Here is a 22,239-nt window from a genome sequence, read left to right on the forward strand (position 1 = left end):
TGTTAGACAAGCCCACAAAACAGTGCCCATCACCCAGGCTACTAGCTCCCAGAGGAGCACAGACAGGAAGTGACGTGCAGTCAGTGAGGCTCCAGAATGTTCCCTTGCCTACCACGCCCCCGGGAGAGTCCTTGGGATTCAGCACACTGGCTCTGATTCTCCGAGCACTGGGTACTCACGCCTGCAGTTGGGGAAGCCCCAGTAGCCGGTGGCACAGCGGGAGCAGTCACGGCCAATGACGTGGCCCCGGCAGGGGCACTGGCCCCCGAAGGGTTCGCATGTGGGGCCTACGGCACCCACCTCGTGGCAGCCACAAGGGAGGGCCCCATTGTTGTAGAAGAGAGACAAGGAGGTGGCAGCGTTCCGGCAGAACAGAGACGAGCTGCTGGGGCTGTGTGGAAGGAAATGGTGAGCCTGGCTCCTGGCCTTACCCCTGAGACCCCCCACCCCACTTCCCGCTCCAACCCAACCCACCTAATGTGGTAGCCCTGGGTGGCGCAGTGGCTGATGAAGTCATAGGATTTGTCCAGGGGCTCCTCTTGGAGGTAACTGGAGCTGTAGGCATCCTCAGGGACGACAAGTATGTAGTCCTACCGGACAAGACCTGGTCACTTTTGCAAGGGCCCAGCAGAAGGGCCAGGCTGGGGGAATATGCACAGAGCCTGTGCTCTGTGGAACAGGTAATGGTGCAGCCCCCTCAGACTGGCTAAGGTCAGGGCATGGCAGTCCTAGTCTGGAAGACAGTGAAGGGACAGCAAGCCAAGTGTCCAGCGTTGCTCATGCCCTCGTCCCGTTACCCAGCCTGCACTTGCGCCCACTAGCTGGGCTTGGTGGCTCGGCTCTCAGGGAGCCTCTAGAGCCTCCTATGGTGCACCCATGACAGGGGATGGCCTGACAAGCAGGTGACATACTCAAGCTGAGAGCCACCGATATGGGACGGGCATAAAGGGAAAACCACTCTGGAAGTGTCACACCAGCCCTAAGACTCACCAGCCAGAGCCACCGGCCTTCTGGCACACGCACGGTCACGGCGAGTTCGTTGTCCGTAACATCCAACATTGTTTGACCCTCGCATGACACCAGGGTACGGCAGCCATAACCATGTGGACAGAAGCTGGCATTGGCGTGGCCTGGAAGGGGGTCAGAACAGGAAGGTCAGGCCTCCAGTACTGACCACTCTAGCTGCATGGCTGATCTGTCCTGGGTGTAGGACAGTTAGAGATATAAGGGGACACAGACAGGACAGGTCTTGTGCTAAGAACTTCAGGCATGTCACAGGCAGAGAGCCTACCGGCAACCTTTGAGAGCAGGCCTCATTCTTTGCGAATGATACGTAGCCACACATGATCAAGTGTCCTATGTACAAATGACCAGGCCCTCCAGGCACCTTACAAACAAACATTTGCCTCACTACTCCTGACAGACATGAAGAGCTCTAACACAGGGAACGGGTTTTGGTAAAAGGATTCTGAGAACCGGGGTAGGTAAGGTGGAGTTACCACTCACTGAGACAGTAGGGCACTTTAGTTTGAAAACTGACAGCATATGGGTTTTCTCCCTTGTCACTGTGGAACACTTAGCTGCTCACCCTGCCAGATGCGGCCACCGTCGATGAGTACCTCCACAGGGAAGGAGGGGTGGACCGGCTGGTAGCTATGCAGCAGGAAGGCGTAACGGCCCAGGGTGGGCACCTGGGTGGTGAAGACCACCGTGCCCTGTTGAAGAGAATCTCCAATGAGTGGTCAGAGTGGGGAACAGTTCTGTCTGCAGCCATCTGTTATGCGGTGGCAGATGACGGGGACCCAGAGCTCTGCCCGGCCTCACCCCCATCCCTGGAGAGGCTGCCCAGAGCCCTCACCTGTGGGTGGCGTATCAAGGTGGGTTCTGCATTAGGATCCACCGCGGTTGGCGGCCGAGGCTGTGGTCCCACTGGAGGTGCTCCCGGTGAGAGCTCCTGAGACTGGGTCAGAGGCAGGTCTGGAGGCAGTGGCAGGACCTGGCAGTCCTTAAGGACGATGGGCTGCGGTGGCTTCGGGAATCGGGAGGCTAGACAGGCAGCGCTGGGAAACACCAGGAATGAGAACACTCTCCCGGCCGACAGCTCCCCGCTCCTCACCCTAGCCACGCCCGGCCCCAGTACCTGCCGGGGTTGAACATTCCATGACTGCTCACACAGAAGACCCGGGGCTCCACAAACTCGGCGCTGAACTCCTCCACAGGTATCAGGGTGACACTGTGCTATGGGAGGAAGGGTAATATGCTGCCGTTACCTAGGCAGCCCAGGACAGGAGGGGCAGCGGAATCTCGATGGCTGATCACATACGCTGGCCTCCAGGAATCCTCTGAGCCTACACCCCATCACTCTTGCCTTCTGCCTGGAGCCCATACTCGGGTGCAGAACTGGTGACAGTTTCTAGGGTTGTTCCTCAACCCTTGTGGTGCCCCCCCCATCTACTCGTCTCCACCCCACCTGTCTTGGGCTCTTGGCTTAGAGGACAAGAACACGGCCAGATCTGCATAAGCCCCTTCACAGGAAAGTGCACCACAGCCCCGCACTGCAGGAGCTCCTGGGACCCAAGGCTCTGTTCTCTTTTATACATACTTAGAACACGCTAGAAGAAGCCACCCTGGGGCAAGGGTGCAGGGGGCTTTACCAGGAAGAAGTGAGCCTGCTCAGCCGTGAGCCGGATGCTGGCCTCAGAGTCCAGGTGAAAGACGGCTAGATGATGCTGGGTATCCCGAGCCGGACCCCGGCACAGGGAGCTGAGGGAGGGATGGACTGTAAGTGGAAAGGCCTGGGCTGGTCCTCCCACCCGCCCTTTCCTGTTCTAAGCTTACCTGTAGGGACAGGGGTGGAGGTCGATCATCCCCTGCTGCGGGGCTCTCTGAGGGGTGTGCACAGACACTCCCATCTCCTGGTGTGAATACTCACTGACGTACTCCACCACGAGAGCGTATCGGCCTGGCCGAGGCACCGCCATCTCAAGCTGGATGTCCACCTGAGGGAGGGCAGAGTGACCAGAGCCCCATGGTCCTCATCCTTCCCGGCAGCTGCCTACAGCTACACTTGGAGCCCAGGGCATCGCCAAGCAGGAGAGGGCCAATCCAGGTGAAGGAGGAAGCAGAAGCTAAGTGAGCTCCTGCTTTACACCCACTGTCCACTGGGGACAGCAGCAGCCACTCTGGGCCATGCACGGTAGTGCCACCATCTCACCACCCTGCCTTGCACCCACTCCACCACTGACAGGCCCCTCCTCCAGTCTAATGTCCACAGCAACCGCTCCCACACAGGCCCTCAGGTACCCACATCACTGCCGGCACAGGTCGCCAGGGGTGGGTGTAAGGGGCTGAGCTGCTCTGTGGGGCAGGGCCGGGGCAGGCTGTTGTCATGGCGACACAGGGCCTCAGTTCCAGCAGCGGAAGGGAAGCCATCCAGGGGTAGGTGAGCATAGAGGAGACAGCTGGAGAAGAGAAGCAGAGGTCAGCACAGGTCCACGCAGGATCCAGCCCCAACTCATCCTGCAAGACCTTACTTCTCTGTGGGGTGCAGGGCTGAGGGATGGTAGGTACAGGCCTCGGTTACTCGATGCTGTAGGAGAGCTGCCTCGTAGTAGGTGCTGGGCAGGAGGACCACGTAGTCCTGAGAGAGGTGGGGGGTGAGTACACAGGCTCTGGGGACCATGGCCTACCCTCCCCCTGCTGTGGCCCTTGCCTCACCAAGAGTACACCTTCAGCCTCAACCAGCAAGGCCCAAGTGCCGGGGTTCAGCACAAAGGGCTCCCCAAAGCCCCTCTGGGGCACGGTGACAAAGGCAGGCTCTGTGCTGGGTGGGAAGGCCACTGGCTGGCTCTGCTCTGTGCCTGGGGTGGAGAGGGTAAGATGCTCAGGCTCAGTCCCCAGACCACCCCCGAGTCTGCACTTCACTCACATAACATACACCTCCCACGGGGCCAGGATGAAGGTGACACAGGCCGGGTCCACCACCCGCATGACTTGGGAGGTGTGGGGTAGAAAAGGAAGGGGTAAGAAGACCCCACTCACAGTTGGTACAGCTGGAAAACTTGCCCTCTTCCCGAACAGAGACCTGCCCATTCACGCTGGTCGATCCACGGTTGACATATCGGAAGACCAGCCGAAAGAGGTCAGGGGAGGTCACGTTCAGCCTGGCCACGATCCGGGGCTGCGGTGGTGTAAGACAACAGTGTCACTCCTCTGACCCTGTACTGACCTGGGTCCCCTGATCCCGGTGCTGCTTGTTCTGCCGGCACCCCCAGAGTCCCATCAGCTTCCACCTCTGCACCACGCCCGGGGGGGGGCACCACAGTCCACCTGGATAGCCGTCATATGTGCGTAGCCTCTCCAGCTGAAGTTCTCAAACTCCAGGGGGTTGAAGCCAAAGCGGACGGCATGGCCCTCGGGAGTGGCCGCCTCTTCTAGTTCCAGCCGCATGTGATGCAGGTCTGGCAAGTAGTGGTCCTTCGCTGGCCTGCCAGGGCACAGGTGTCTGAGTGGACGGACAGACACTGGCCCTTCATGGCCACCCGGACTTCCCAGGGGTATCTGGGTACCAAATGGGCTCCTGGCAAGGACACGGGGGATACCATTCTACTGCCTCCCCAGCCCAGGCCCACTCAGTGGAAGGACTTACTCGCTGCAGGTAGGGCCCTGGGTGTTAGGGCGGCACCTGCAGGCACCTGTCTTTGGTTCACAGCCCTGACCCAGGGCACCTCCAACATCACACCTGCAGCCTGTGTTGGAAAAGAACAGGATCAGAGGCTACCTGGTCCCTACCACTCTCAGGGGTCCCTCTCATAACCCTCCAGGTTAGGTCCCATAGGCAGGTCCCTACCAAGCCCAGAGAGGGGACAGCACGTCCACCTGGATAACTGTCATGTATGCATAGCCTCTTGCATCTACTACCCTCAATAAATAAACTAACATCAACTCTTAAGGTCTGCTTGGGGGCAGGGACATGGGAACTGGGATGGATTAGTGATGTCTGCTATGAACACAGGATGGGGAGCAAAGGGTCATGTGTCAGAACAGAGATACTCTCAGCACAGGCTGGCTGGCTGGCTGGCGTGTGTGTGTGTGTGTGTGTGTGTGTGTGTGTGTGTGTGTGTGTATACATCTGCTCCTCTTGCTGTTGTCAGAATGAGACCCCTCCCTGCCTGACCCACTTGTACTTCCCTGGGCCCCAGACTTCCAGTGTGCATAACACAACACAGATCATGGTGGGGGCGGTGTATAAGCACTTACTACGGCAGCCATAGTAGTCAGCATGATCCAGGCCAAAGAAGCCATCCTTGCAGGCTGCACAGGTCTTGCCACACACATGAGCCTTGCAGAAACACTGCCCATTGCCCTGGGGAGGAACGGGAAGTGAGGCTTGGTGAGGTGATACACTTGACCCCAGACCCCAACCCAATACCCAGACACTCTGACGTACCTGGCACTCAGTAACTCCACCCAGTGTGCCTCGTGGGTCACAGCTGCAGCCTGAGGAGAACGGAGCAGGATTGAGAGCCCTGGGGGACAGGATGGGGGGGGCAGGTCTACCCCTTAAACCCCTAACCGTCCCTCTAGGGCAGACTCACGTGTGCAGCCTTCAGGGTTGCTGGAGCTCAGTCCCCAATACCCAGGTTTACAGCGGTCACAGCTTGGCCCCTCCACATGAGCCCGGCACGTACAGGGAGCCTGTGCCTGGGAGAGAGTAAGACTATGGGACAAAGGGGGCTGAAGCCCCTCACCCGCCCTTACCCCATGCTTGGCAGCCACCCGGGATGGAGATAAAGGACCAGCAGAAGGAGCAGCTGGGCCCTGAGGTTGCCACAGCAAGCGAGCAGCAGGCCGGAGACCAGGGCTCCTCTGGGCTTCAGACTTGGCAGGTTGGGTCCCCTACCTAATCCTCCACCACGGGCAATCCTGTGCTTACCTCAGGAAGGGCAGGATTGGCTGGGGCCAGACCAGCAGGATGACAAGAGCCAGCTACAAAGAGATAACCAAGTTTCGATCACTCCTCGGTGACAGGGCTCAAGGTCAAGGGCTCCCCAGCCCCAGACGGAACCCAAGACCCTCCTGCGGTTGTGAACAGGTGTGAAAACATGGACTCCCCATCCCCGCCACCAAGGCAAGGGCACACGTGTTCCTCCCTGATTCTGCAGGTGGCCACGCAGCATGCGACTAACATGCATGAGTACACACGAGCACTCGCCCACACAATGAATGCATACCACATGCACACAGAGCGATCACATGAGTGATTCACAGAGCAGGGAACACATGCAGCACATGCAAACATCACATATGAACACAGCACACGAACAACCTTAAAAAGCACACAGCACACAGAACACAGCTACAGAACACAGTCCCTGGGTGCACACCTGAGCTGACCTCTGACTGTGAACAGTACACACGACAGACCACACAGGCAGGCCCACCACCAGCTCACCTTCGCAGTAGGGGAAGTTATAGGCCCCCGGCACACACATATCACAACGAAGTCCTGTCACTCGGGGACGGCACCTACACTGGCCAGTTGTAGGGTCACAGGTTGTATGCATGGAGCCATCGGCAGAGCAGTGGCAAGCTGGGGGGGGGGGGTAGGAGGTGGGGAAGTCAGCTTGTAGGTACAAGGTAGGGCTAAGGAAGAACTGCACACCTCCATTCTCCCAAGAAACTTACGGATGCAGCTGGGAAAGCCGTAGAATCCGGGGCTACATTCCTGACAAGTGGCGCCTGTGTAGCCAGGATGGCAGCGGCACAAACCACCCGCTCCACACTGTTGATCCAGGGACCCCCGAGGGTCACAGGCACAAGCTGTGGGCATACAGGGAGGGGGTGGGGATCAGACCCTGCTCCTGTGGGGATGGCTTGACCCCTTCTTGCTTTGGTTCTCTGCTCACCATGACAGTCAGGGTACCCATGGTATCCTGGAAGGCAGCGGTCACAGTGAGGACCATCAAAGCCAGGTCGGCATTGGCAATGGCCAGACTCGTCACAGCCTTGAGGCAAGGTCCCTGCTGGGCTGCAGCCACATACTGCAGAGTAGAATGTGTTACCGGGATCCTGACAGGAGCGGGCTGTCCCTCAGGCACCCCAGCCACCTATGCCCACGTGCAGGGATGCCACTCACGCTGACAGAGAGGGAAGTGGAAATAGCCAAGGGCACAGTGGTCACACTTGTCCCCCTCAAAGCCGGTGCGGCACGTGCACTGGCCTGACTCTGGGTCACAGAGGCCATTGGCTACCCCAGGACTGGAACACTGGCATGCTGCGAGGAGAGAAGCAACTGATCGGTTGGTGCTTACTTGGTGCAGGAGCACCTCACGAGAGGATGGGGGTCTATACTCACGGTGGCAGCTAGGTCCGTAGAATCCGGGAGCACAGAGCTCGCAGTGGTCGCCCTGGAAGTTGGGTTTGCAGACACAGCGTCCCAACCGTGGGTCCTTCCGGCAGGCATTGCCCTGGGTCCCAGCGGCGTTGCAGTCACAGTCTGGGAGGGAGGTGAGGACAAGAGGCTTAGAAACAGGCAGACCCCAACCCTCCTGCCAGAAAGAACAGCCTTTTTTCTACAGAGTAACATTCTTACACATTTATGTAGCACAAATTAGCATCTAAAAAGGAGTAAAACTCCAGAAGCTGTAGGAAAACAGTGCTGAGCTGCAGATTCAAACCACCTATCTGGCTGGGTGTGGTGGCCCATGCCTTTAGTCCCTACCTTGAGGAACAAAAGCAGGTGGATCTCTGTGAGTTCAAAGCCAGCCTAGTCTACACAACTAGTTCTGTGCCAGCCAAAGCTATACAGTGACACCCTGGGCTTAACACAAACACACACACACAAACACACGCACACACACACCACTACCACCACCACCACCAACAACAACAACATAGCTGTTAATTTGTCACAGTTTTAACAGAGGCTCCTAATTAACAAAAGCACAAACGCAGGGAAAACAAGACTAAAATGTCAAGCCAGACAGAAACTTCTGGATGGATCATCACTTCTGGGAGTTGGGAAGAAGGAAGAGAAGTGCAGCAGGTGCTCAAATCATGCAGCCAAGAGTACTATGAACAATTATCTTTCGATCGCTGGTCCCGACAGGAACAGTAGCCTGGGTTGGTGGAGAGAGAGAGCAGCCGTAGCCAAGTAATCAGAATACAGACAGCAAGCCACGTGGCAGCGGTGCACGCAACTCAGAGGCAGGTGGTTGGATCTCTAGGAGCCCAGCCTGGTCTACATAGCTAGTCTCAGGGCAGGCACGGTTATGCAAGAAACCCATCTCAAAAACAGAAACAAAACAAAAGGTTAAAACTCAAAGCCACCAGTGAGGGCATCGCCTGACAGAAACACACCTTCCAGCTAGCAAAAGTCCAGAAAGGAAAGGTTAACAGGAAAAGAAGGAAGGACAAGAGGACAGGTGAGGCCCAGACTGACGTCAACAAGGGGCAGTCAGGGGTCAGGTTACTGCCCCTTCCCTATGCTTCCCTATGGTGCCAGCAGAGTTACAAGGAAACCCCACTGAGAGAGAGAGAGAAAGAGACAGAGACAGAGACAGAGACAGAGACAGTCAGTCAGTTTCCAGGGCTAAAGAGAAGACGGGCAAAGAAGGTGGCTGGATAAGTCAGGAGGAAGGGGACTGGAAGGTGAGGACCGCAGGCATTACAAACCAGCCCAAGATATCATACACAAACACGTAGGGCCAGGCTACTGAAAAACAGCATCTGCTTCTGTCCTGCCCTAAAAGGACAGGATCCTGCCAACAGGACAAAAGGGAAAAAAAATCCATCTAGTGCTGGAGGGATGGCTCAGTGGTTAAGAGCACCGACTGCTCTTCCAGAGGTGCTAAGTTCAATTCCCAGCAACCACATGGTGGCTCACAACCATCTGTAATGAGACCCAATGCCCTCTTCTGGTGTGTCTGATATGTGAAATAAATCTTTAAAAAAAATCATTTAAAAGGTGCGACCCCAAATAAACAATAAAAAGTTAAACAAAACGAAAAGGGGTAACCCCATCCCAGAAACACTGAGAAGGGGGTCCCTGTCTCTGCATTAGGAGGGAGGTCTCCGCTTGAATGGAGAGCAGAGGCTACTGTGTGGGTCGGCGCTATGCACACAGCTGGTGCACCAATATCGCTGTCTTATGTTAGCGAGCTGACTTGGCAACCGGGCAAAAGGCCACCACATATGCAAGTCTGCTAAGCCAGAGCCTGCTGACGGCTGGGAAACACCCTGTGGAGACGAGACCATGAGACATTGGATCATGCTGGGACGGGATGTTTGTTGTAGCATCTTTCTGAAGGAGGGCGGGCTGGTTACTCCCATGCCCCATCTGTCCATATAACAAAGCAGTGGGAGGCCATGTTTACACAATCATGGTAGAAGACACAACCCCTAAACGGGTGTGTGGTTCACTGCAGCGTTTGTAGAGAATGGGCGCACGCACAGGGTGCAGGGAGAGTGTTGTTTGCCTTCTGTGTTTGCTGAGGAGCCCAAGGCTTTGCGAAAGCCAGGCCATTTACTGCACCACAGCTACAGCCCTGGGCAGAGCTCCTGGGAGAGTTTCTCATGTGACTGTGTTGGACATAGGCTCAGCAGTCAGGAGCACCGGCTACTCTGACAGAGGAAGGAGATTCAGGGCCCAGCACCCATGGGGTGGCTCAGAACTGTAACTCCAGGACCAGACGGATCCAACACTCTTTCTGCCTCTATGGGCGCCAGGCAGACACACACACACACACACACACACACACACACACACACACACACACACACACACACACGAGCATGCATACACATGAAATAAAAATTAACTTTAGGGGCTGGAGCGATAGATGGCTCAGCAGTTAAGAGCGCCGACTGCTCTTCCAGAGGTCCTGAGTTCAATTCCCAGCAACCACATGGTGGCTCACAACCATCTGTAATGGATCTGATGCCCTCTTCTGGTGTGTCTGAGGATAGCTATAATGCACTCAAATATATAAAATATTTTTTTTTAAAAAAAGAATGTAGCTGCTTTAAAAAAAGTAACTTTAAGAGTTAAAAACTAAATGAAAGGTGATTAAGGTAAAAACTGGCTTTGTCCTGTGGGTCCTGACGACCTCAGGGTACTTACTCACGATCTGTCCGGCAGGAAGCACCTGTTCTCCCGTGTCATTGTGGGGAAATGAAGGCAGAGCTAAGGGAGGAGATAGCAGACTTGTCAACTAGGTCTCCAGGGCCCTGGGCCCTGGGTCTTCCACCCTTCCTAGGCCCTTCGATCCCCTCAGCTAGCGACCCTGGTCCTTCCCAACCAACCCCTCCCCGCCCCCCAGCCCGAGCTCCTGGCTGGCCCTCACGGTAGCAGTGCGGGAAGTCCACGTAGCCCTCAGCGCAGGCGGAACACCGCTCTCCTGTGAAGTTCGGCCTGCAGTAACAGCGGCCCGTCAGGTCTTCGCAGGTCCCATCGGTGAAGTCTGACTCACAGTCACAGGCTGAGAGGAACAGTCAGCGAGAAGAGGGGTCACAAAATACCAGGGAGCTATGGTCTGGCCTCATGGGGGTGATCCGGGAGATACGGCAGGTGAGACAGACAGACACTAGGGCTCACACAGCCTCCGAGGTTTAGAAACGCAGCTCTACTTACGCTGACAGACATGAGGCGAGTCCAGTGGCTGGTCAGGGGCGCGGTAGAAGCCAGGAACACAGCGCTCGCAGTTGATACCCGTGGTGTGGTGCTGGGGGATACAGACACAGAGCTCAGTAGTCCAGGCATGTCCCTAGTTTGATCATACGGGCCATCTACACTGGGTTAGCCTTTGCCTGGCCCACCTGGCAATCCAGGCAGACACCTCCGCCCTGGTACACGTTGTCCAGGTTCTGGCTGGCGTTGCGCCGGTCCACCTCGGGGTCATAGTAACAGTCGTAGGCATGGCCGTGGCAGTTACAGGCTGCGGAGAGAGGACCAACGGTTAGCATGCCTCCCGTGGATGGCCCTGGAACCCCTGGGACATATTCCGTGAGCCCTGTTTGTGGGCAGCGAGTATTAGTGTGGCATACGCACACTGGCACTCATTGGCGCTGTCCGTGGTGGCGGGCTTCCACGGCTGCTGGTTGAAGCCTGGACAGCATCGGTCACAAGAGCCTCCACACGTGTTGTGCTGGCAGGCACACTGCAGCCTATGAAGGGACAGAGAGCAGTCAGGACCCACTCCGGCGTCAGAGGGTTAGAGACGAGGTGGGTGGTACATGCTTGGCCACTGCTGTCCTGCTGTGTGGGCGCAGGCTCCCCTCCCCACAGTTCCCCAGCTGTCATGCAGTTAACTCTGGTCCAGACTTCCAACTCCCATGGCCTGAGCCTTCGAGATCGGACAAAGGGAAGGAGACAGACTCCCTGAGTCAGCAGAAAGGGATGGGGGATTTCAGTGACACCCGCAGGGTATGTATCGATGTTGGGGTGGGGCCTAGGCGCTAAGGCAGGTGGAACCTTGGCCCTCTCATTACCGCCTGCACCCAAACCCTGATCCAGTTCTAAGGGAGGAGGAATACATTCATTCCTCAGAGACCTGGATCTTACTCAGCTCGTGATATCCTGTCAGCCAGACGCCCCCATCTATCTAGTGCATCTCCCCAGGGGCTAGTGGCCAAGAACTACTTCCTCTTTTCCAAAGGCTGGAGGAGGCCCGCCGCTGTCCCAGTGGGCAGGGGGACAGCTGGCTGGAGATGAGCGTAAGACTGGAGCATCTGCGTTGTATAAACCAACACCTCCCACATTCTATCAGCGTGTGGCAGGGTCACAGCCAGCCCGCTCAAAGGGGCAGCACGCGCATTTCCTGAGCAAGAGGCCAGAAGCCTATCTGTGCGCGCCAGGAACTCAGAGCCTCAAACCATCGAGCTCTAGTCAGGCTGATCCACCACCCCACCCCCATCAGGGGGTCCCAGGACCTTGGAAGTCAATTCTGCTTCCTGTTCCACCCCAAAGGCTTCTGGGAAAGTCTCAGCCTCAGTGTAGGAGAAGGAATGAATGACCAGTCAGGACAGATAGGCAGGAGCCCCTGGCAGAGCCACGGAGATTTTGAGCAAATCTACATGTTTAAGAGGCACCCCTGGGGTAGGGATTTAGCTCAGTGGTAGCTCAAGGCCCTGGGTTGGTCCCCAGCTCGAAAAAAAAAAAAAAAAGAAAAAAAAAAAAAAAAGAGGCACCCCTAAGCCAATAAGGGAAGAAGGAAGTTATAAAGGCTGGCCGACGGGTAAAAATCCCTACAAGTCTGCCCGGGGGCCTCTCCCTAGTTACAGAACCCTCAAAGAGGCCTTGCAAAGGAAGGGTCTGCAGATGCCACACACAGAAGACTTGGGCCCAACTCCACTTCATGAGGCAATGCTGTAAAAGAAGGTTTCAGAATGACTATAAACAAAGGAATCTAAAAATGGGCAGACGTGAAAAAAATGACTACTTAGAACTTCTAGAATTGAAAAAAATGAAATTATTAAATTATTAAAGAAAGAAAAAAAAAAGCCAAGCCCAGTGTGGTGGGGCTCCCCTTTAATCTCAGCAGTTGGCAGCAGAGGCAGGTGGATCTGTGAGTTCAAGGTTAATCTTGTGTGTATAGTGACTTCCGGGCCAGCCTCATCTACAGGGTGAGCTTCGGGCCAACCAGTGCTGCACGGCGAGACTCTGGGAACAAAGACTAGGGCTGAAGAGGTGGCTCGGTATTAGCACTGGCTACTTTTCCAAGACCAGGGTTGGAGTCCTAGTACCCACATGGATCTGACACCATCTTCTGGCCCTCCTCCTCAAGTACAAGGCACACACGTGGCACACATCCATACATGTAGGCAAAACATTCATACATACAAGAACTTAAAAATATTTTGTTCTTGGGTTGGGGATTTAGCTCAGTGGTAGAGCACTTGCCTAGCAAACGCAAGGCCCTGGGTTCGGTCCCCAGCTCCGAAAAATAGAAAAAAGAAAAAAAAAATTTGTTCTTAAAGGAAAAAGAAATGAAGGATTTTCAATGGAGTAGGTGAATAACAGAACAGACAGAAGTAATGGGGACACTCTCTGAGGGGACACTCTCTGAGGGGACATTGTCTGAAGTGACATTCTGAGGGAATACTCTCTGAGGGTACATTCTCTGAGGTGACACTCTCTGAGGGTACACTCTCTGAAGTGACATTCTGAGGGGACACTCTCTGAGGGGACACTCTCTGAGGGGACATTCTCTGAGGTGACATTCTGAGGGGACACTCTCTGAGGGGACATTGTCTGAGGTGACATTCTGAGGGGAATACTCTCTGAGGGTACATTCTCTGAGGGGACATTCTCTGAGGTGACACTCTCTGAGGGGACACTGAGGGAACATTGTCTGAGGTGACATTCTGAGGGGACACTCTCTGAGGGGACACTCTCTGAGGGGACATTGTCTGAGGTGATATTCTCTGAGATGACATTCTCTGAGATGACACTCTGAGTGAGGGAAAGGCCACTGAGAAGACAAAAGGAAAACATGAGGTGTTCTCAGACAGGGATCATTGTGTAGGAGCACAGAGGACAAGGAGGACTGTAGCCACCCAGTTAACAAAGACACATGCAGTCTGAGATCTCAGAACCAGAGACATGCCCTCCACACTTCTGACTTGATCCACAGGGCGTATAGGCAGAGGTCATAAAAACATGGCAGCTATGCCGGTGGTCAGCTCAAGGGATCCTGGACCCGATGAGGACCTAATGCTGACCCAGGTAAAGTACTCTGCCAAAGGTCTGAAGGCATAGTCATCAAAAGAAGAATCAAAGCCATCAGCAGCCTCCAAAATGACTGGCAGACGGTCACCACTAAATGGTGCACTACGGAAAATGGAAATTGGCCCAGCAGAGCAAGGGGCCTGAGAACAGGAACCGGGAGCAAGAGGGTGACAGAGGTACTGGATAGAGAGACAGGTGTCCCAGGTGGGGCTGAGGACCAGGTCACATGGGGAGGAGCCAGGGTCTCTCTGCACATCTGGGTTGACTGGAGCCAGGCAAACCTATCACCGGCTGCCAGGCCTCGTGGGACACCCTGTAATCACAGCTGCTCTGGAGGCTGAGACGCAAAGTCTGCCCAGACTACAGAGTTAGTTCAAGACAAGCCTGTGCAAAACAAAAAGCAAGAACGCTGGGCCGGGGCTCACTGGTACAGTGCTGGCTTAGCACGCACAAGACTTAGTTCCTTCATCAGAGGCAGGAGCCACAGTACGAACAAGTGGGGGTAGGGACCACACTGGATAGACAGGATGAGGGAAAGTCAGCAAGGAGCCAGATGCGGGAACAGACAACCTCGTCTCTAGAGAGGCAGCATGTGATGAATGGAAGAACGCATCGGCACTTGAGAGCACAGGCTGGAGCTCTGAGGTGATATTTTGTTGAAGTCTGTGGCTCTGGGGAAAATGCCAGCATATGCCATTCCTTAAGCCCTGAAAGGAGGGCTGGGCTCAGGTCAGGCCTGAGCATGTGAGACAGGCGCAGTGGTGAGCCTCTCCCAGCAGGTAAAGGCGAACCCAGACGCTGGGGCCCCACTTCCTCTAAGGCTAATTTGGTTTACTAATAGGCTCCATCCATTCCTGGCCAGAGGGAGTTGTACTCCCACTTGGCATTCAATTTCCCAGGGCAATTAGCAGTGCCCAGAGCTGCACTGCCAAAGACTCATTCCCACAAGTGTTCCCAGAAGGCTAGGACTGCAGCCTGCCTGCCTGAGTCCTTCAGCCGGGGACACCATGCCATACCTGTTTAAGTTGCTCTGCAAGAGACAGCTTCGTGTGTGTGTGTGTGTGTGTGTGTGTGTGTGTGTGTGTGTGTGTCTCATACATGCAAGCTCACCCCAGAGTCTCTGGAGCCTATGCTAAGGCTGTAAGGCCCCAGTAGAGGCTGGATACTAAGCTCAACTCGAGACTTAGGACCAAAAGCTTTGAGGCGATGGAAGTGGCAGGTAAGCTGCTTACACCTTGTGGGAGTGTTCTGGGGCAGGCTGAGGGGATGGAGGAGGGGGCTGCCTGGCCAATGTTCTGGGTAGGACATGAGTGTCTCATATGGGCTACCCATTGCCAGCTTCACCCTGCGGCTCTATCCACTCCCGTCCCTGCTTTGTTCTGACTCGTGGCTCGTGGAGGTGGAGAGTGATGGATCCTGGCTACCTCCTCAGAGCAGCTGTGCTCATGCCCGCAGGGCCTTGTCTGTTAGTAGCTCAATATTTGGCTGCTGCAGAGGGGGGGAGGGAGGAAGAGGAAAGGAAGGGCTGTGCCCTGAGAACAGTTTCCAGGCAGAATAAGGGCTATGGTGCCAGCCTCCAGGAGCTCTGGACTCAGATACAAATTGTGCGATGGTATCGGTAGTGGGCGGCAGGTAGATACTGGGTACTTCCTGCCTAATCAGCTGGCTCTGGGTAGAGCTTGGATGTCAGGCCCAGGACCATGTTAAAGTGCTACTTTCTCACAAGAGGTCAGAGCTCTTGGCTGGCCTTGGCTGCATGGGCACTGGGTACATTAAATGGGGAACACTTGCTGCTCCTGTCCTTGACCCTGGCCCTTGCTCTGAGTGGGGTAAACATCAAGGATGAAGGCAACATCTAGCCTTTGTGCCCTGGGGAAGGTTAGGGGAGCTGGGGTGGGCTGCCTGGACAAATGCTACATAGCCATTTAGGGGTACAGGTGTGAGCTAAGGAATCCTGTCTATCACTGAGGTCCATCCCAAAGGCCCTGGGTCTGTGGCATCAGGTAAGTTGCCACCCAAGACCAGGACAACCTGAGAGGCTCACATAGCTCTACCCCTTCAGATATGGAAACAGAGACTTAGAGTAGCAGCCAGTGCAGGCCCCGTGGGAAAGCCAGAGCTGTGACGGGTAAGTAGGTAGATGAGGACAGACAGACAGACAGACAGACAGAGAGCCACAGGTCTCACCTGAAAGGATCCGAGGGGTCCTTAGCGTCACAGACATCTGCGTGGCCATGACAGACGCAGCGGCCGCCGATGCTGATGTCTTTGATGCTGTAATAATACTACAGTGGAGGCATGAGAGCATGAGGTGTCGCCTGACCATGCCACCTGCACCCGCCCACTCCCCAGAGCAAGTTTCCAGCCACACCCACGCACTCACCCTGCGGGTGACGGTGGGGTCCCGCAGCGCCTTGCCCATAAGGTGGCCCAGGAGCGTGTTGGTTCGCAGAAACCGCAAGCGGATGTTGGTGGCCTTGGTGAAGTCTCGAAGTACTGGTGAATAGGAGAAGTTCCTGGCCCCAGGGCGTCCGTTCACCAGGGATACCACGATCTGCAGAGGACATGGACCATCAGACTGGGTTTGGAAACAACAGGGGCCCACTAACCCCAGGACCAGCAGGGCTGTGCACCCCACCTCGCCGTTCTCCAGAGGCACTATTCGGGAGTACTCTGTGGTGCAGATGACATCGTCGTCCTGCGTGATGCGCTCTAGAGTCCGAGGTCCAAACCGCTCCAAACAATCCCTCTTGGAGGCTGCAGGAAACGGGCAAAATGGTAAGAAGACAGGTACCAGAAATAGACACCCATCCCGGGCCCCAGCCTAGCATCCCGTGCTGCCTACACGCTCTGAAACATAGATTGCTGCCCTGTGTTCTACTGACCAGCAGGAGCTATTGAACAGACAGCAAACCCTGGCTTAAGGCAGAGGGCCCTTGCCTCAGGCAGCCAAGCCAGACTGGACTGCAGGGACTTCACTCAGGCATTCAGGGATTTCACTCAGGCATTGCTCAGGCCTAAATTTTCCCGGGACATGCCAGAGATTGGGCGTTCCTTAACCTTTCCCCAGGCATGGTCTGCAGCCGGCCACCCCATTCCCACTCTCTGCTAGGGAGTTTTGGGGGATGTGTCATCAGGCCTATCTAATCAGAGTACCCCCACTCCGCCAACATAGCTGGTCAGGTGGCATGCGGCCAGGCCTGCCAAGGACTCCAGCTGTCTCCTGCTGCAGGCGGTGAGGTTGGCAGGAGGTAGGCCCACAGCTGCCAGGGCTGCTCTGTTACCACGGGAGCCGCCTGAGCTGAAACCTATCTAGAGGAGCCATAAATGACCCAAAGATCCTGGTACCACCAGTGTGACACCGGTTGCATCCAATGTTGAGTGTGGGAGTCGATAACCTCCCATCTACCCCTAGGTGGCGCCATCAGCCATAAGCCCTAAAGAGGCCATCATGGGGTCCAGGCTTGGCATCAGGGGCCTTGAAGCAACTACAGCCCCATCTCGAGGACCCTGGTCCTATAGCTCAGGACACTCACAGGCAAAGAACTGCCATGGCTGGTAAGTGTGGCCGAAGTCTGTGGACCGTTCCAGTACCCAGAGGTCAGGCCGAGGTGAGTTAGCAAACTTGATGAGCACATAGGCCACGTGGAACACCTGCAGGGGTACAGAGAGTGTGATGTCAGACGCCAGTCAGACGCTGGGCCTCTCCAAGTACCTCCCCGCCCTCTCAGGTAGGAGGTGCCGCAGGGGATGCTTGTCTGTGATGAGCTCAGGTCTGACTCTGAAATGCCTTCCCCAGCAGTCTCATGGTTTGAAAGCTTGGTCCCACATGATGGTACCATTTTGGGACACGTGGAACCTTAGGAGGTGAGGCCTAGCTGGAGGAAGTGGGTCACTAGGAGCCTTGAAGTCCTCGTTCCTGTCCGCTGTGAGTCGGACAGGCTTTCCCAACATGCTCCTGTCACCACGACCCGAGGGCACACCTTTAATCTCAGTGCTCGAGAGGCAGAAGCTAGAAGATATGAGTTTGAGGCCAGTCTGGTCTACATAGTAAGTTCCAGGTCAGCCAGGACTTTTACACAGAGAAACCCTGCCTCAGAAAAAAAGGGGGAAAAAAAAGCTGATACCAAAGTCGTCAGGCCACTACAGTCACTGAAGCTAAACTAATCACATGGTCCCCAAACTCTGGAACTGGTGTGGAAGGAAATGTGGAAGACTGAGAAACGAGGTTAGAAAAGTCTAGAAGCAAGGGGTTGGGGATTTAGCTCAGTGGTAGAGCGCTTGCCTAGGAAGCGCAAGGCCCTGGGTTCGATCCCCAGCTCCAAAAAAAAAAAAAAAGAACCAAAAAAAAAAAAAAAAAAAAAAGAAAAAAAGTCTAGAAGCTGGGAGAGATGGCTCAGTGGTTAAGAGCACTGACTGCTCTTCCAGAGGTCCTGAGTTCAACTCCCAGCAACCACATGGTGGCTCACAACCATCTGTAATGGAATCTGATGCCCTCTTCTCTGATGTGTGTGAAGACAGCTACAGTGTACCCATGTAAGTAAAATAAATCTTAAAAAAAAATATTAATAGATGATAGGTAAATACATTTTAAAGAGGAATGATACTGTTACTTTATATTGGCCGTAACTTCTAGCTCTTACAGACTCAAGGAGTCTGCCTTAGTCCAGAGGACACTTTAAACTTTGGATCTGCGAAGTGTTTGAATTGTTTAACTCTAACCCTCAGGGCCTGGATAGGGCTCCTTCACAGCACAAGACAAGCTGTCACAGGACACTTCCTCAGCAGAGCATTCTATGGACCAACAAACCACCTCTGCCCTGAACGTCCCAAGAGCCGTCGTCCTCTCTTCACAGGCTCCTGCCCACCACCGTCCCCAACCTACCTCACTGCCTAACTCTACCAGCTGTGGTCCCTCCTCACCTGAGGGAGCCCAACTTCACTGTCCCCTCCAATCTTAACTCTGCGAAGGGTCACTTGCAGTGTCGGGTACGCGCAAACTACCTCAGCCCAAGGGTAAGACGAAGCAGGAACTTTCTTATTCATCTGTGCTGAGTACTGGCCTGTCAGAAGTGAAGTCCTTGGGAAAAAGGCATTGCATGGGCAATTTGCCCATTTAGCTGCCCGGGACTGGGCTACATCTAGATGCTAGAGCATTTCTCAAGAATATATAAAGCCTTGGATTCCATCCCAAGAAAAACACACACCCCAACACTCCTCATTCGCTCTTGGCCAGCTCCTAGATGTTCCATACCACCCGATATGTATCTGCAGGCCCAGCTCAGCCCACAGTGCTGACAGGCCAGCCTCAGACCCTTCTTCCTAAATGCCTCAGGAGTATATCCCAACAGCACCCACTCCAGGCTTGCCCTCTCCTGTGCTGAGGAAGGGGAAGGAGTGGTTTCCACAGCCCATGCCCAAATCTGAAAGCTGAGAAGAACATACTCCCCACCCCCACCCTCCACCCCCACAAACAGGTCTTGGAGACCAGAGCAAGATGAACAAGAAAGGAGAGAAGCCATTGTCGAGGCTGGGATCTGTTCCAAGCATTGAAACTAAGGAGGCCGGTGGTGCGAGCTGGCTGGACCTGGCCTGCACAGGGGTAGATCCTCCTGCTATCTGCTGCCCCAGCTTCTCACCAATAGCAAATGGAGGACCCCATGGGAGAGGGGAACCTTTACTCCAGGCTGTATTAGCTTGCTTTCTGTCACTGTGATTAAGCACTGACGGGAGGCAGGAACTGAAGCAGAGACACGGAAGGACGTTACTTATTTTAGTGGCCTGCTTCCCTTCTGGGTTACTTTTTTGTTTTGTTTTTGTTTTATTTTTATTTATTTATTTAGTGTATCTGAGTACACTGTAGCTGTCTTCAGACACACCAGAAGAGGGCATGGGATCCCATTACAGATGGTTGTGAGCCACCACGTGGTTGCTGGGAATTGAACTCAGGACCTCTGGAAGAGCAGACAGAGCTCTTAACCTCTGAGCAATCTCTCCAGCCCCCTTCCTAGATGTTTTTTTTTTTTTTTCCCGGAGCTGGGCACCGAACCCAGGGCCTTGCGCTCTACCACTGAGCTAAATCCCCAACCCCCACCCCCTTCCTGGATTTCTTAAGCTTTCGTTCTGAAATAACTCAGGCTCACCTGCCTAAGAGTAGCACTACTCATGATGGGCTAGGCTCTCCCACCTTCAACCATGAATCAGGAAAACATCACACAGACACTCCCACAGGCCAGGTTGAGGGAGGTAATTCAACCGAGATCCCCTCTGTCCAGCCATGTTTAGGTTTGCATCAACTTGACAAACAAACCATCACTATTAAACCATAACCTTTGTTGTTTTTTGTTTTGTTTTGTTTTAAATGTATTTATCATAAATGCAGAGTTCTGCCTGCATGTATGCCTGCAAGCCAGAAGAGGGCGCCAGACCTCACTATAGATGGTTGTGAGCCACACTATGTGGTTGCTGGGAATTGAATTCAGGACCTCTGGAAGAACAGTCTGTCCATGCTCTTAACCACTGAGCCATCTCTCCAGCTCCTTCTTTTGTTTTTGGTTTTTTTTTTTGGAACACAATTTCTCAGTGTAGCCCTGGCTGTCCTGGAACTCACATAGATCCATCTGCCTCTGCCTCTGCCTCTGAGTGCTGGGATTAAAGGCATACACCACCACCCCCCCAGGCTAAAAACCAGATTCCTAACTCAAAATACCACACACATGACTCCAATAGAGTCTGCAAGGGACTCTCAAACTTCCCTCTGAAACCTCACAGGCCAGGCCTCCACTGCCCACATGCTTCTCAGCATCCTTATCTTCAAAGGCCTCGCCGCAGTTCATTAAGCATGAGCCCGAAACTCCAAAATTCTCCTCCTTCTTCCCACAAAACACAGACACGAAAAACAACACGGTCGGGTCACCCCAGCAATGCCCTCTCCCTACTGTCAGCTTCTCTCTTAGTCTGCTCTCTGTCACTGTGCAAAAAACCAATAGAAAAGCAACTCGGGGAGGAAGGGATTTACTTCTTAATCTTACACTGAAGGGAGCGGAGGCAGAAACAACACTGCTTCCGAGTTGGAGCCCCTGGTCTGCCCAGCTGCCCTTCCTAAATAACCCAGGCCCCCTGCCTAGGGACAGCACCACCCCTCCTCTCGGTCTGGGCCCATCCACAGAACTCATTAACCAAGAAATGCCCCACCGTCCAATCTGAGGGAGGCAATTCTTTATCTGAGAAGCCTTCTCATAGCTGCGTGGCGGTACGTGACTTCAATCCCAGCTCTCGGGAGGCAGGTGGATCCGAGTTCACTGCCAGCCTGTTCTACAGAGCTAGTTCCAGGACAGGGGGCACTACTGAGAGAGAGGGGATGGGGGGCAGATAGACAGAGACAGAAACAGAAACAGAGAGTCAGAGACAGACAGACAGATACACACACACACACACACACACACACACACACACACACACACACACACACACACACACACGGACTGACCAACTCCAGGCAGGCAGTGCACCAGGACCCCAGACACAGTTTGAGCTGTCCTTGCTGAGATAAAAGGGTGGGACCAAGCACAGCCACTTTCCCCCAGGGTACAGGCACAGGCCTATTCACGGGCTGCCAGTTCTGAGGTCATTGTCCACTTCCCTATGGGAGGGAGGCAGGGCGGGAGATACCCCACCCAGCTGGAGGACGGATTTTGGCCTCTTCAGGGACAACTTACTTTGCACCCTGACTCATGCCACACACTGCCTCTTGTGCCCTGTGGCCCCAAATTGGAGGTCCAGCAGGTCTGGGATTATAAAATGACAGAGAGACCCTTGTGAAGAAGACAGGCCAGGGACAGCAGGAGGGAAGCTTAGGCACAACAGAGAGGGACACTGGCTGCCCCTGGGAGCTGGCAGCCTGGCCCTCATGAGTCCCTGGGGCCCACCCCCGCCTTTCCCTGGGCCCGACCCCAGGCTGCACCCTTGCTGGAGGCTCTGGCCTTCCCCAGTCAGTCGGCCCTGCATTTTTCCCAGCTGAGAGCACTTTTACAAACACTAAATCCAAGCTGCTGATGGGCAGAGTAAGGACGAATGGAAACTCCTAACCCTGGGTTGGGATAGGACGCACTTACCCCCAACACACCTTCTGTCTACCTGTCAAGCTAAGCCTCTGTCACATGGTAGCCTGAATACAAACTGTCCTCAAGGGCTTGCTGGCTGCAGACACTGGAGGGCAGGAAGGCTGTGCCCTCGCACCTCCTGTCTGTCTCCAACCTGGTCCCTGCTCCCAGGACTACAGCAATGCCCGCAGTATGACCCGGGAAGGGGGGGGGCACAGACCCCTGGCTTCAGCCCCTCCCCCGCCACGCCTGCTCCTCTCAGCTGCCAAGGCAACCTGACCTTTCTGCTTCTGCATAGCTCTTTGCAGAGGGGAAAAAAAATGTCTTTTAAAACAAAAAGCAAACAAAAGCTGCTGGTTATTTTTAAAATTCTTGCTATTTTGGGGCAGGCACGTCTCCAGGGCAGCA

At 54.7% G+C, this 22,239-nt stretch overlaps 1 protein-coding gene across 1 annotated transcript in view; it reads right to left on the bottom strand.

The window, feature by feature from the left end:
- Lama5 (laminin subunit alpha 5) overlaps positions 1-22,239 on the bottom strand; it is a 48,588-nt gene that overhangs the window by 15,942 nt on the left and 10,407 nt on the right. The window contains exons 3-34 of the mRNA XM_032904935.1: positions 17,266-17,383; positions 16,368-16,486; positions 16,113-16,283; positions 15,917-16,014; positions 11,051-11,166; positions 10,819-10,937; positions 10,634-10,724; positions 10,347-10,481; positions 10,124-10,186; positions 7,358-7,498; positions 7,139-7,276; positions 6,909-7,043; positions 6,688-6,822; positions 6,455-6,592; positions 5,936-5,988; positions 5,598-5,703; positions 5,450-5,499; positions 5,260-5,365; positions 4,649-4,748; positions 4,330-4,486; positions 4,042-4,180; positions 3,718-3,860; positions 3,534-3,640; positions 3,308-3,461; positions 2,839-2,999; positions 2,655-2,763; positions 2,141-2,238; positions 1,859-2,060; positions 1,589-1,715; positions 991-1,130; positions 475-590; positions 180-391 (exon numbers count right to left, since the gene is read on the bottom strand). Of these exons, the coding sequence (XP_032760826.1) occupies positions 180-391; positions 475-590; positions 991-1,130; positions 1,589-1,715; positions 1,859-2,060; positions 2,141-2,238; positions 2,655-2,763; positions 2,839-2,999; positions 3,308-3,461; positions 3,534-3,640; positions 3,718-3,860; positions 4,042-4,180; positions 4,330-4,486; positions 4,649-4,748; positions 5,260-5,365; positions 5,450-5,499; positions 5,598-5,703; positions 5,936-5,988; positions 6,455-6,592; positions 6,688-6,822; positions 6,909-7,043; positions 7,139-7,276; positions 7,358-7,498; positions 10,124-10,186; positions 10,347-10,481; positions 10,634-10,724; positions 10,819-10,937; positions 11,051-11,166; positions 15,917-16,014; positions 16,113-16,283; positions 16,368-16,486; positions 17,266-17,383 (3,997 nt within the window). The remainder of the gene's footprint in view (positions 1-179; positions 392-474; positions 591-990; positions 1,131-1,588; positions 1,716-1,858; positions 2,061-2,140; positions 2,239-2,654; positions 2,764-2,838; positions 3,000-3,307; positions 3,462-3,533; positions 3,641-3,717; positions 3,861-4,041; positions 4,181-4,329; positions 4,487-4,648; positions 4,749-5,259; positions 5,366-5,449; positions 5,500-5,597; positions 5,704-5,935; positions 5,989-6,454; positions 6,593-6,687; positions 6,823-6,908; positions 7,044-7,138; positions 7,277-7,357; positions 7,499-10,123; positions 10,187-10,346; positions 10,482-10,633; positions 10,725-10,818; positions 10,938-11,050; positions 11,167-15,916; positions 16,015-16,112; positions 16,284-16,367; positions 16,487-17,265; positions 17,384-22,239) is intronic.

This window comes from Rattus rattus, chromosome 5 (assembly GCF_011064425.1).
Source record: "Rattus rattus isolate New Zealand chromosome 5, Rrattus_CSIRO_v1, whole genome shotgun sequence".
In the NCBI taxonomy this organism is placed as follows: domain Eukaryota; kingdom Metazoa; phylum Chordata; class Mammalia; order Rodentia; family Muridae; genus Rattus; species Rattus rattus.